Source organism: Melopsittacus undulatus, chromosome 5 (genome assembly GCF_012275295.1).
Source record: "Melopsittacus undulatus isolate bMelUnd1 chromosome 5, bMelUnd1.mat.Z, whole genome shotgun sequence".
Lineage (NCBI taxonomy): Eukaryota > Metazoa > Chordata > Aves > Psittaciformes > Psittaculidae > Melopsittacus > Melopsittacus undulatus.
Window position 1 is genome coordinate 18,922,832 of NC_047531.1, and position 13,390 is coordinate 18,936,221.

Sequence of the window (13,390 nt, forward strand, 5' to 3'; positions counted from 1 at the left end):
CAGAGGCTGTGGGTTGAGGTCCCAGGTGAGGCCCATCAGGCCCATGATGGCCTGTGAGTCCTCTTGAGGTGCTGACAGGTGAAATTACTATCCCTGTTCTGTTATTGTCCAAACTGATAGGGAGAGGTGTTTGTCTTACTAGGAAACCTTGGTGTGGGGACAAACTGGGAGAGAGGACAAGCCCACAGGAAAGGTGAGTTTAAATCAGTGTAATTCCAGAAGGCTTTGGGCTAGTGGGATGGGCAAGTGGGTTACTGCCAGGTTGTTCCGTGCTGAAGGACAGTTGGACCCATCACCTCCTGGGATGTGCTGGCAATAGCCACTTCTGTCCCAGTGTTTCTAGTTCCCAGGCCAGGCTTCCACATTGTCAGTGACTTGCTATGGAGAGTGTCCACTTTTGGTATCACTTCATGTCATCTTGGAACCTTAAAAATCAACTAATGCCACCTTCTCAGGGCACCCTGCATGGTCCTGGCATGCCCTGCCCCAGGGGGCCTCACAGGAATGCTAGGGCCACCGTGGTGACACCTGCCCTTGACTGTGTACAGCTGGCTCAGGAATATAGAGGTGGTAGGAGAAGGCAGTCAGGGGGGTCTTTGCACTGGCATGACTAGGACAAGAGATGGGGAAAGAATACGCAGATCTTTCTCTCCTGTCAAAACTTAAACAAGAAAACCCACCTGGGAGCCTGGAATGGTGAAAAATTCAGCTGAGGTTCCCTGTCCCTGCTCCAACCAGCAGAGCTGGTAACCGGAGCGCACAGTGACAGAGGGGAGCGTGCTGTGCACACCCTGCCTGCCTCTCCTCTGCCCTGCCCCACAGCAGCCCTGCTGCTCCCCACATTCCTCACTGCATTGCAGCCACACGCATCCTGGGGCAGGGCACGCCAGCACCCCTGCCCTCCAGCCTCCCCAGGCACCTCTGGGAGAGCACGAAGAGCTAAGAATGGTCTTCCTCACCAGCTCTGCTTTCTTCCTTTTCACTGAAGTCACCTCAAGTCTCATAAAGAAGCCAGTTTGCCACAGGAAAAAAATGCCACTTTGCATTTCTCTCCACGCGGCTGGGAAGAGGGGAAATTTGCCCTTCCCTGCTTGACTGAGCTTCCAAAGGTGTCGAAACACAACTTCAACAACTTCCTTGCAACTCTCATTCTTGGCTCCTGCAGCAGCCCTGCATTCTTGTGGCAGGCCTCTGAAGTCCTGTGGTGTGTTCTTGTGGGGAAACTTCATGAATCCTCAGCAATTCACCAGCAAAGCCCTTCAAGTAGAACATGGTGGCTCAACAAGGACTTCAGCAACTTTCCTTATGTTTTTGGGTATCATGTGTGTTCTTTTTGTCTACACAAACCCAGGAATTAAGTCACATCCCTGCAAAAAACCCCCAAAAACTGTCCTTCCCCCGCCCCCCCCCCCCCCGAACCCCATTCTCCCTCCCAGTATTCTTCATAAGTTGTGTGAATTTTGACTAATGAAAAGGAATTCTCTCCAGCTCATACTGAGGGCATAGAAAAATGGACAGCAGGCACTGTCTGTTCATCTGCCAGTGAGGGGTTTTTGATTGCTTTTCCTCTTTATCAAGGCATCGTGTCCTTGGATAAATGCTATAGAACTGCTCTATAAAATCAATATATTCACTATAAATCACTATATAAACTAAGTATAATAATCTTAAAATTCCCATGAGGAATCATACAGCAGTTCAAATGGTTTGAAATATTGAAAACATCTTTTAATTGCAGAATTCTATACAAACAGGTGGATACAGAAGTGGTCACAATAAAATGTGTTCTTATTGCCTGAAATTTTTCACAGAAATAGAAACATTGATGGCAAGCTTACTGACATCCAACATGATGAGATATCTTTAAACTTGCAAATGAACAAACACAAAACCACTCCTAAGTAGTTTGTATGTTTGACTGTCCTTGAAGTCCTATTACATATATATCAACCTCAAAATACAAAGAACCAGAATTAAAATTTTTAATGCACATCACATAATAATGTAAAATTAAGCACAAAAAAGGTAAACAAAATGTAATCCTGAAAATACACTATTTTTTTTTTTTTTTACCTAGGGCACTGACTTATTCCAAGAATGATTTCCTGTATAGCTGTATTTTAAGTGAGGCACACATTTTATTTTCTGCACAGGACATCAATATCTGATGGAGATACAAGAACAAATGGTAACAAACAAAAGGGAAAGAATCATAATCACAAGTGGAACTCAAACCCCATGCCAGTGTTTTTGCAGACCTAAGCAAAGCTATACATTAAAATATGCTACAACCATTGTTCTCAAAAAGTCCTTGGCACTTTTCCTCTGATAATCTTACTTTTATTTTTAAAAAATGGAGCAAATTACATTGCTGCACCTCTATCATAAGGCAAAACTATAAAAGCAACTACAAGGACAAGTTACCAAAAATACCCCAAGCCAAAGATAACCCCCACCCTCAGGCCACCACCCCAAACTCCAAATGCTTGGTGAAATAACATCATCCTTCCTCCTCGTCACTGTCTTTCATAGTAATGCCCTGAAGTCCTCCTCCATCAGTGACTGAGACCGTGGCCTCCTCTACGGTCAGGCGGCTGTGAATGGTATCATAGGTTTTACTGTTCAGCGTTCCCTCCAGCACACCTTGCAACCTGAAGTCTCGGTAGGTTTTCTGTGGCAAAAATAAAACACCCTGAATGGACTTGAACAAGTCTGAGCAGTCCACTGACCACTTGGACATTCTAGTATGCCAGTGGGACAGCTTCATTCCTTCTGCAGTTAGGGGCCTATCATCTATGGTCTGCTAAAGATTTGCTGTCTTAGTTTCTGGGCTGAGATTTGTATAAACTCTAGAGAGTCTACAAGCTACAGTTGGAACCTCACTCCTTCAGGAGACTGTGTTTTGTACTATGTTTATGTAACTGTATGTTGATTTCTCAGTAACTTCCATTTGTCTTATTCATTCAATTAGAAAACAAAGAATTTTCTAGCTGCATATTGAAATGTGAATTTAGCTGCAGGTACTTCTGTCATTTCACACAAATCTAAATGCCTGACTCTTTTCCCATAAAATAATTTTGTCTACATTTGTCTTTAGGTATATATAGCAAATGTGGAAAAATTAAACAGATTTTAGATTTCGATCTATATTCTGCATAATGCAAAAATTTCTCAGGTGACTTCTTCAGTCAGTTGATTTACATTCCAAGTCATCTACATTTTGACTTGCATCTACATCTTTTTTTTTTCTATCACTTGGGAAAGTTTTGTTTCCCTGGTATCCAGCCTTCCTATGAACCCGCAGACAGGACTTTCTTCTTTGACATTCTATCAAGCAAGAATCCCGAGTGGAGTTGTTTTTTTCACTGATGTTCAAGAGAGCATATGGAAAATCATCTATCTTCTTTAAGTTGTAATGCATTTGAAATAATCTTTCCTGAAGTTAGACTTAAGAAGTCAGGCTTATGAAGGACAAGTTGGTGTGGCTAATTTCTTACTTTGTGTATGCTGCTACTGTGAGTTCCCAATGTTTATGGAAGAGGATATGGGAAAAAGAAAATGAAAGATAATTAAGGGCCATGAGGCCCATTCCTCTGCCAGCGGAGACCAAGCACAAGCCTTAAGAGAAAGGAAAAAGAGATGGTCTTGTTTCACTTGATACTTCAGAGAACTGCAAAAGATACCCCTCAAAGTGGGTAATGTTGAGCTGGGAGATTTTTTTTCTGCCACTCTCTGTGATGATTATTTAAACCTTGTTTGAATCACTGCAACCAAGATTTATTTGACTTTCATAGGTTGACTTCAGAGTCAATGGATGCAGCTTACGTTTGCTCACACACTCCTGTAAGTACCCTGCCTGATCTTTTTCAAGTGTCACCATTGCATTCCCTTTTTGTAACACTGTGCATTCAATTTGCTTTTATGCTGTTAATGGATCCTGCAGCAATTTCTTTCAGTTTTACACTGTATTCCTCTCATTCTCAGACCAGTGCTCTGAGGGTTGTCATTGCTCTTCTCTTGACATACTTCTGCAGGACAGTAATGTTCACTTCCAAACTTTTTCATCTCTACCTAAGTTTCCTTTTGGTCCTTGACCACTTTTTATTCACATCCGTCTGCATGTGTGTCAGACATCTAATGATACTTTCATGCCATCATAACGTTTTAATGGGAACAAAGCTGCTGCTTCTGGTCATTCTTAATAATGCCACTACCTTTGCTGAATCAAAACATAAAAGAATAATCTATTTCTTACTTATCCAATGTCCCTTAAACATATTTTGAGGAGATGACAGGGACAGCACAGCCTCACAGTTTTTCCAAAAGCTCTAGAAAACTTCACTCTAGAGTTTTGAGGAACTATGCCTCCCCACTTGCCTTTACCCAGCTGGGCTCCAGCAATGAAAGCTCCTTGTGATATTTACTTGAGCCACTATTTCTGAACCCTGGTCCTGTTTTATCAGTTCTTTCTTCTTCACCCATCAAAACACAGGTGGGAAAGGTTCTCTGTCTTGCAGTACATTGATCAGAACCTCTATGATTGACACCATCTTCTCCAGTTCTCTGTGTTCACAGAAGGTGCCATGGAATAACATATCTGAAATTTATGTGCAAAGCAAAAGAGGTACACAGGCACAGAAAGGCTGCTGCCATAACTAGTGTGTTCCCATCACCCTTGGGCACTTACTTCTTTTGAGCAAGGCTATTCAGCGCACAGAGGAGAGACTGGTTGACGGTGCTGTTCATTCACCTGGAGTTCAGTTTTGTAAGAGCCTCTTTTAGTCGCCCAGGCGATATTTAACTGGTACAATTTAGCCTGCCCATTCTTAGATCTCACTAGGCACAGGGTTCAGATCGTGTAACACCTTTTCTCCCCATCTCCACATGATGATAACTACCTTCACTTGAGAAGAGCTTTCAACATTTCACAAAAGCCATCCAGTTCAGCTACAAACAGCAAACTGCTTTTGCCATTTTGGCACATGATGAAGAGCCAAATCCTGTTCTTTGTTCCCAGAGAGATCAGTTAAAGTAAAAAATATCAAAGCTAAGCTTGGATGGTTCAGGGAGCCATGATGCCATTGCTACTATGACTCTTTATTTATCCCTTTTAGCTAGTGAATCCTGAAAGTTGCAGTTGCAATTCTGGTGTCCATGCATTAAAATGCTTCTGACTTTACAGTCTTGCATGAACTTCATGAGAAAATATTTTGAACAAATCAAGGTCATGATTGACAACAGGTGCTTCTTAGTCCACATTAATGCAGATAAAAGAATGTTCAGAGTTAAACAAGACAGAATTAAAAAGAAAAAAAAATCTGAAATGGCTTTCTGTCTCTTCCCTGAGGGTATTAACTAAGATCTGAAAGGGAGTTAGGAGGAAGCCCATAATTGCCTATTGCAAGGTATTTTACACTTTGCTTGGAAGCACTTGACAATGGCCAGTGTAAATATCTGAGGATTGGACTGAAGGGACAGGTATTTCTATTGATACTTATCCCAGAGTATGCAAAATTAGAAAATGTTATCTAATATAATGAATATAATTTTCCAATTAAACTAGTAATCATGTGGATAAAAGAGAAAATGTTTTTTTTTTTTGGAGAAGAGGGAAAAATGGACAAAGAACACTATCAGGATTACTAAGGTAAAACAGCAACAAAAAAAATCAGTACTATGACAAACACTAATTTATTAGGAATACCATCCAGCATTGCTAAACAGCTAGCAGCAATCTGTTAAAATTCGTTGGAACAATCTTAATTGTCACTGAGTTCAGAATGGATGACAATTACAACTGCATGTGTAATTAACATCAAAGGTTTTAATAGTTTGTTTTTCTTCTGAAATTTGCTACAATTGTGGGAAAAAAATAAAATCAAACCAAACAATGTCAGCTTAAAATTATGTAAGTTCACACCTTTTGTCCACATTTTTTTTTTAATTTTAGGGTGATCTATAATTATCCATGTTAATACTTTATCATTTTTCTCTCTTTGCAGTCTAATACAAACACATTTTATTTACCTTCACTATCTTGATGAGAGTCTTCAGCTGGTAGATGTGAAGCTGAACGTCTAATCTGTCAGCCAACCACATGCAAATGACTTTCATGGAGTTGCTGTACCATTGCTGAAAAGAAGGATAAAAAAAAAACAAAATGCCACCAAACAACCCTGTAGTATTCATTTAACAGATTTGGTAATGAGAGGTAATGAAACACTTTGAAATGATCACAGATCAGCACTTGAAGTCAACAATGATATAATTTCCTGTTCAGAGAATTGTATGGGTCAGTAGAAAATCAAATAACTTGACCTAGACTGTTCTTTACAGGAATTAGCAACTGCCATTTTATCTTTCAGTTACAACATTTTCAAGCAAAACAGCATTATGCACTTTGCTATTTGTCAGGAAGGACAGATATTAAATACACAATTACATGAGAGAATTGACAGCTAAAGCAGCAAGGGAAAAAACAGGTAGGGTATCCTGGGAGGAAATTTACAATACCTAGTTTTTCTAATCCAAACAGGCAAACAGCATCAAACAGAGAATATGGAATCTGTCTTGCTTTCTTCTTTATTAAGTAAAATATCAGAAATCCATGGAAGTTGTATTTAAGTATGATCAAAACACCACCCCTCCCAAGATAACCACATTAAGGTTTTATGTTAATTACTAATTATAATTATAGTCTACCTTATTTCCTTTTTATGTCTTAGGCATGGGTATGTTTTCACTCAAAGCTTCACAAATGGATGGGGTAAGAATGAGTTCTCTGCTGTTGGTGTCTACATTACTGTAAAAAAATGTTCAGATCCAAATAGCTACTATAATAGTTCTTTCACAGTAACCGGATTAAAAGAGATTTTACTAAACATAGGTGTAGCAGTTTTTCTCCCCCTCCTGTAGAATACCAGCCAGATGCCATTTAGTCAAACTGTAAAAAGGAAGGGATTTTTTTATTAATTTTAGCAGTGAGAGATTAAAAGAGTTTGTGTCACAGCTCTGTTTTAGTCTTTCCCCACAGGGAGAGGCTTACATTCTTTTCTAATGTAATTTCCCATGTCTTTACAAAATACACAGATATGCAAAGAGAGGAAACCGTGTACATATTTTAAAATGCAGCATGTGGGCCATGGTACACATCATGAAATAATTAAAAAGAAGGACCTAACATGTCTCATTAGCCACCTCTACATCACCAAATAAAATATATATTGAAAAAATGAAGGCAAGGTACCGGCTACTGCATGCAACAAAAGACAGAATTCTTTCATCAAAATGTAAGCTCTTTGGAAAAGGCTTTAAAGACAGACAGCAAAAATATGTAAGTAATATATATTTGTTCATTACAGGAAACAGTATCATCTCATTGTAACTATCAGTTTTAAGGTAAGTTTGAAAAAGAATTTTCATATAATAATAGCTTTAATTTATTTTTTTAATGTGTTAAAATATATTTCAATTATGAACCATTGGAAATAAATTGCTTTCACACTTTTTAATTTCCCCTAATAATTTACCGTTTTACAGAAGTGATCAAACACATCACGCAATATGCAGATAACTTTACATTTAATAAAGTAGTTAGATTTATGCAATAAAATGGGTGACTGGTTTGGTTTCAATAAAATACTGTTGTTTTTTTTTTAATCAATTAATAACATTCTTATGCTATTCGCATTATTTCACCCCAAACATACATGCTGGTTTTGATTTCCTTTTAAGTATCTGTAAAATATTTTAATGTAATGGAGTTGTTACTAAGTGCTGTAAACTATATGACAGGTGTTGTATGTGTACAGATGGCTAGAAAATAAAATGCAGTTGAACTTATTCACTCAGAGAACTTCATTGGTCTCATAAACAGAAAAATACATATGCCAAGCATTCTACCCAGAATACCTATTGTTATTTGCAATAAGATGAGCCCAATTATTCTGTTATCATTCAGACTCTACAGTTGTTAAACTTTTAATAAAATCATGGTAGAGAGAACGATTTTAGTGGAGTTTTCTCAAAACTGATATCCTTCCACAAAAAAAAATAAAATCTAATAACATATCAACAATGTATTTGGTTTGTATCAAGCAGAAAGGGCTTAAACTTGCTCACTCAAACAAACTACAGACAGGATCAAGAATCCTGTGATAGGTTTCCCTACGTAACACCACTGAATGGTGCCAGACCACTAAGAATCGTCCCAGCCCCCATTTTCTGTGAAAACATATATTTTAAAGCCTAGCCAGATAACTTAATTAAGATGGGTGCAGTAAAATTTGGGACTCTTCATACGTACCTGTGATATGGTTAAGGCTCACTGAAAACAAAGCTAAGAAATTGGAGGGAATTACTTTTGCTACTCAAATCTGTGAATGAAAACAATATGTTTTCCTGACTAGTTTTGATATGTTAACTGTCAGTTGAAATGTTTAATTTGGTGAATTTGAAATGATACTATGGTACTTGCTTCTCTGTCAACATACCTTATACAGAAAGCATACAACTGCTGTTGTTTTAGAAAAAAGATGTATTCTTGTTTTGGATTGTCAGATTATTTTTAATAAAAATTACATCCAGTATATTTTTAGAGTCCTAGAGGAGGTACTTGTGGATAGGATTCCTGGTCACCATTTCCCTTCTGCCCACCAATTTTTTGAGCATTTAAGTATAGGCTGAAGCTTCACAAACATAAATCTGCTGGACTTCATAAAAAAATAAGTATTTCCCTATTGCTTCTTTTGGAGCCTGCTGAAGTGCACAGCACTGCAAATGCCTCTCAGAGCTGGAATCCAAGGCCACACATTTTGACAACCATGAGCATGTTACAGAGGCAGGGTTACATCTAGTTTGACTTACGGGAATCTACAGCAAACTCAAAAACTTCATCAATTAGATAATGGTTGTGAGATTACATAGATTTTAAATAATAGTAATAAAAAAAATCCTTGTAACTCGTTTTAAGAAAAAGTAATTTTCCTGCTAGTAACAATAGCACTGAAAGGACAATGTGATTCTTGCAGATGTCAGTTATATGGTATTAGTGCCATATTCTTTGCTGTCACCTATGCAAGAATAAAGCAGTAAGTGTTTATTATATATCCTTTTCACATCAGCACATAACAGCAGCCAACCACTTTAACAAAAATACGTTTGCCTCCCTTTCCCCCCCACCTTCTTATTCATAGCTCATCCGACTCCTGTAAGGGCATGCATTACTCACTTCATTTTCCTGAGATACCTCTTTTAAAGTAAAAAATAAGAGAAAAGGAAAGGCTAGGGTTGACTCTGTGAGACCCCTGTATTTATTCACACTTATTGTGCATGACTGTAGACTGGTAAATCATATTAGCAGCCCATCTCCCCATCAAGCTGCTACTTGCTTTCCAGCCCTGGGAAGGTTCAACAAATCAACAGGAGCACGGAAAACAGAACATCAGTCTAATCTAGTGTTTAAGGTGAAGTTTTCAAACCCAATCTAAGAAGATCTTTAGAGCAAGCAACCAGCTGAAGGGCTCAGAAGGTGGTATTGACAATGAAAGAGTGTTGAAATATTGAGAAGCGCAGCACTTGTGCATTTTTAATAACAAGAGGGTCAACAAGGACACGGCTCCCTCAGTGCCCATAGTTGCCACACCAGGGCTATAAACGCTCTCAGTTCATCAGCTTTCTTAAACAGTTCATCAGCTTTCTTAAACACCCTAAACCCCCTCAGCGGACCTTTAGTCTTAAATTAACAAACCAAAGCAATGAAAGAAGGTGCAGCTTGAATGGCCAGCATTGATCCCCAACGGGGCTCAGCGCGGCTACAGGCACTGAAAAACTCTCTCCATTGTCGGGAGGAATTGACAAACCTCCTCGCCTAAATAGTCCAGCTAAGGCGGGCTGGAGGCACGCAGCTATAAAGGGCTCCCCTCGCCCCGCTCCCAGCGCTCACAATGCACCAGGCATGAGCTCTTTGTCAGGCCCAGACTCTGCAATTTTCTAACAAGGATTAAAGTTGTTTCTCGGCAGGGCCAGTGAAAAGCGATTTAGCAACATACCGTGCTTTCTTCAGGCAAGTTAAAGAGAAGTAGTTAAGGAATTTCATTATTCTGTAGACTGGTGGAAATACAAAACAAATATATTAAATATTCACCATCTTTCTGGGTGCCTGAGCTATAACATTCTCAGAACAGTTCAATTAAATATAACACTTATTGGCTGAAAGCAAGCACTTCAGACTTATTTTAGAAGTTTTATAAAAAGGTGCAGCTGTTTGCCACCTGGAAGGAGGCTCAATACATACTAATACACAATGCTTTAGTCCTTCTAGGGCTGGTATCTTTAACGCCTGAAACACAAGACCCCGTCGAGTTTCTATATCTTGCCTGCTCTTGATAAATGGGCACTGTCAAAATGCTTTTTCTGCTGGATATGGCAGCTTTTCTATGAACCGTGTTTTATCTGCCTACAGAAGCCTTTATTGCATTATTGATCAGGAATTGAGTCACTCAGACAACAATGGGAAGTTTTTACTTCCTCCAGCTCTACTTTTCCTACCGGGAACAATAACAAAAAGTATTTTCTCACTGAGGAGATTGTACATCAAAGGCAGCATAAGCTAAAATGCATAAGAAATGATATAAGCATGTTAAATATTAAGAGCTAAAATGCTTAGTTTTTATTATTGCTTCAAGATTTTGATAGCAGGCACTATTAGTGTGCCAAGGAAGTTTGAGACCATTTAAAAACCATGTTAAATGATGACAGAATAAATAAGTTATTACTTAAAAAAACAAACAGCAAAAATTAGAAAAAAAGTTCCTGTTTTAAGTTTTATAATTTATTTCCATCTTTGTAAAATGTGAATAATCCTGCTGACTTGCTTTGTTGAATGTTGTTGACAATGAGGGAAACAGGTGTTATTTGTAGCATTTTTGAAATCACTCTGAGGTTTACAAGTTATAGCTGTATTTTGAAGTTTAGGTATTGTCATTACCCAATTAAAGGAGGATTTTTACCTGAGCAGTGATGAGTTCATAACCTCTTCTGAAGGCTGGAAAGCCCTGGTCACATTTTAAAAAACCCAAACACACCTGGGGAAGGATTTCTCAGCCTGTGGGCCACCATGACACATCAGAAGGTTATGTACACACAGGAACACCAACACAAGAAATTAAGTCAGAAGAAGCAATTAACATTCAAGATACCTTCATATTTTTTTTTTTTTTAGAAATAAAAAATATTTATTTGCAAATTAAAGGCAAAAAATTTGCATAAGAAGTTTATGTTTTCCTCTCAGACTTAGGTAGCCTTTTGATTAAGCCTGAGAAATCTTTGAAGGCTGAGGAAACTATTAAGCAGACATAAGCAGAAAATTAAATGTATCAACATGTGGAAATTTTATCTGTACTCTATTCTTAGCCCATCAGTTATGATTTCTGACATGGGCAATTTATGAACTTATGGTTAATATATCAATTTATTCTAATGGAGGGAGAACTGAACTTGTTGACTAGTGACATAGAATCATAGAATAGTTAGGATTGGAAAGGACCTCAAGATCATGTAGTTCCAACCCCCCTGCCATGGGCAGGAGCACCTCACACTAAACCATATCACCCAAGGCTTCATCCAACCTGGCCTTGAACACTGCCAGGGATGGAGCATTCACAACTTTCCTGGGCAACCTATTCCAGTACCTCACCACCCTCATAGCACTCTCCCACCACTCTCTCATGTTTTTTCACTCCCCTGAGAGGAACAAACTATCTCCTTAGTGACTTTTCTAGATTGCACTGGTCATAGGCATGCAGCAGTCTGTGAGACACCTCCAGTCACATTTCCAATGAGAATAACTTGGAGTGACCAGCAAAAGGAAGGAACAGAAGCTGGGGAAACCTGAGAGAAGAAAAAGCTCTCGTGCAACATGTTTCCTATCCTACTATCAATCAGCCCCACATGGCTTCACAGTGACAGCCACTGTCCTTCTGCAACATATTATCCAACCCGACAAGGATGTATTTTCTCATTATACATAGCCTCACAGTGCCACAACATAAACTGTTGAGCTAGGTTTGACTCTGAGCACCCATGTTCACAGTGCCATCCCTGAAAAAAGTGTGTCACCAAAATACAGAATTTTGCCTTCATGGAAAGTCCATGCAAAGACAATTATAGTTTGGTTTTTTTTTGGTATGTGTGAACGTTATTTTTTCTGATTCAAAAGAGAATTTCATGGTATTGAGATGTGCTTCTACAGCAGAGACAGTAAGATTCAGTTGGCAGAAATGGTCAGTTAGCTGGCCTCCGACTGTAGAAACAGAACCTACACCATCTCCAAGTACAATAAAATTGTCAAGTACACTTGTAGCTACTCTTGCGGCTACATTAATGCTTCTGCCTGTTCAGTTTTTGGCAAGGTAGAGAGCAATCTTTCTGTTTAGGACAGCAAAGAAGTTTGCGTTATTTCTCTCCCTGAAACATGAAAAATTCTTTGCTATTGATTCAAAGCACTGCTATGACCAGAGGAAAAATAATATGTGGCAGAAATTTCATAGCAAAATGAAAACAGTGGAAAAGGCTGACATTATGACTGTTCTGAGAGTTGGAATTGCATCTTCATTTTATGGGCACTGATAGAGCACTACTTCACCCACATGTTTGCTTTCTGTATATTTGCTGTGTCAGGACACATTACTTTTATTGTTATTTAAAACATATAAAATACATTAAGTACAAATATTGAAACTGAAGGGGTATTTCAATGTAATATAGCTTTCATTCAATGATAGTATATATCTTTTAATATTCAGACATCAGACCTAGAAGGCTGGGGGGGGGAGGGGTCTTTCTTTTGCATTTTCTTAAATATTCAGAAACTTCAAGGACAATACTAGTCGTTTTGTGGGTCACCATGATGCCAATATATTTACTCCTTTTCTATTCTTTTTTACTTTCTTTTTTTCTTTCCTTAGAAATTTTCATTTCAGAAAAAGTGAAAGAAAGGAAGATTAAACTAAAGTTTAAGTTGACATCCCTTCCAACCCTTGGGATTCTGTGATTCTGTGAACTAAGCATGAGGGGAAAATCCAAGGAGTTAGCCTTATTGGAGCCATGTTTAGTGGGCATTACAAACAAATGAAGCCTCTTTCCTACACCAAAAATCAGATGTTTGAAAGTTTTTGACTTGGAAAATGCAAATCATAGAATCATAGAATAGAATAGAATAGGATTGGAAAGGACCTCAAGATCATGTAGTTCCAACCCCCCTGCCATGGGCAGGGACACCTCACACTAAACCATATCACCCAAGGCTTCATCCAACCTGGTCTTGAACACTGCCAGGGATGGAGCATTCACAACCTCCCTGGGCAACCCATTCCAGTACCTCACCACCCTA

The 13,390-nt window shown here is 38.7% G+C and overlaps 1 protein-coding gene across 15 annotated transcripts in view; it reads right to left on the bottom strand.

Annotated features, from left to right (window-relative positions):
- Positions 1-1,703: 1,703 nt before the first annotated feature.
- CADPS2 (calcium dependent secretion activator 2) overlaps positions 1,704-13,390 on the bottom strand; it is a 306,360-nt gene continuing 294,673 nt past the window's right edge. For all 15 annotated transcript variants that reach the window (XM_031046299.2, XM_005146086.3, XM_005146087.3 and 12 more), the window contains 2 exons: positions 6,028-6,132; positions 1,704-2,671 (listed from right to left, as the gene is read on the bottom strand). In XM_031046299.2, the coding sequence (XP_030902159.1) occupies positions 2,501-2,671; positions 6,028-6,132 (276 nt within the window). In that variant the 3' untranslated portion in view covers positions 1,704-2,500. The remainder of the gene's footprint in view (positions 2,672-6,027; positions 6,133-13,390) is intronic.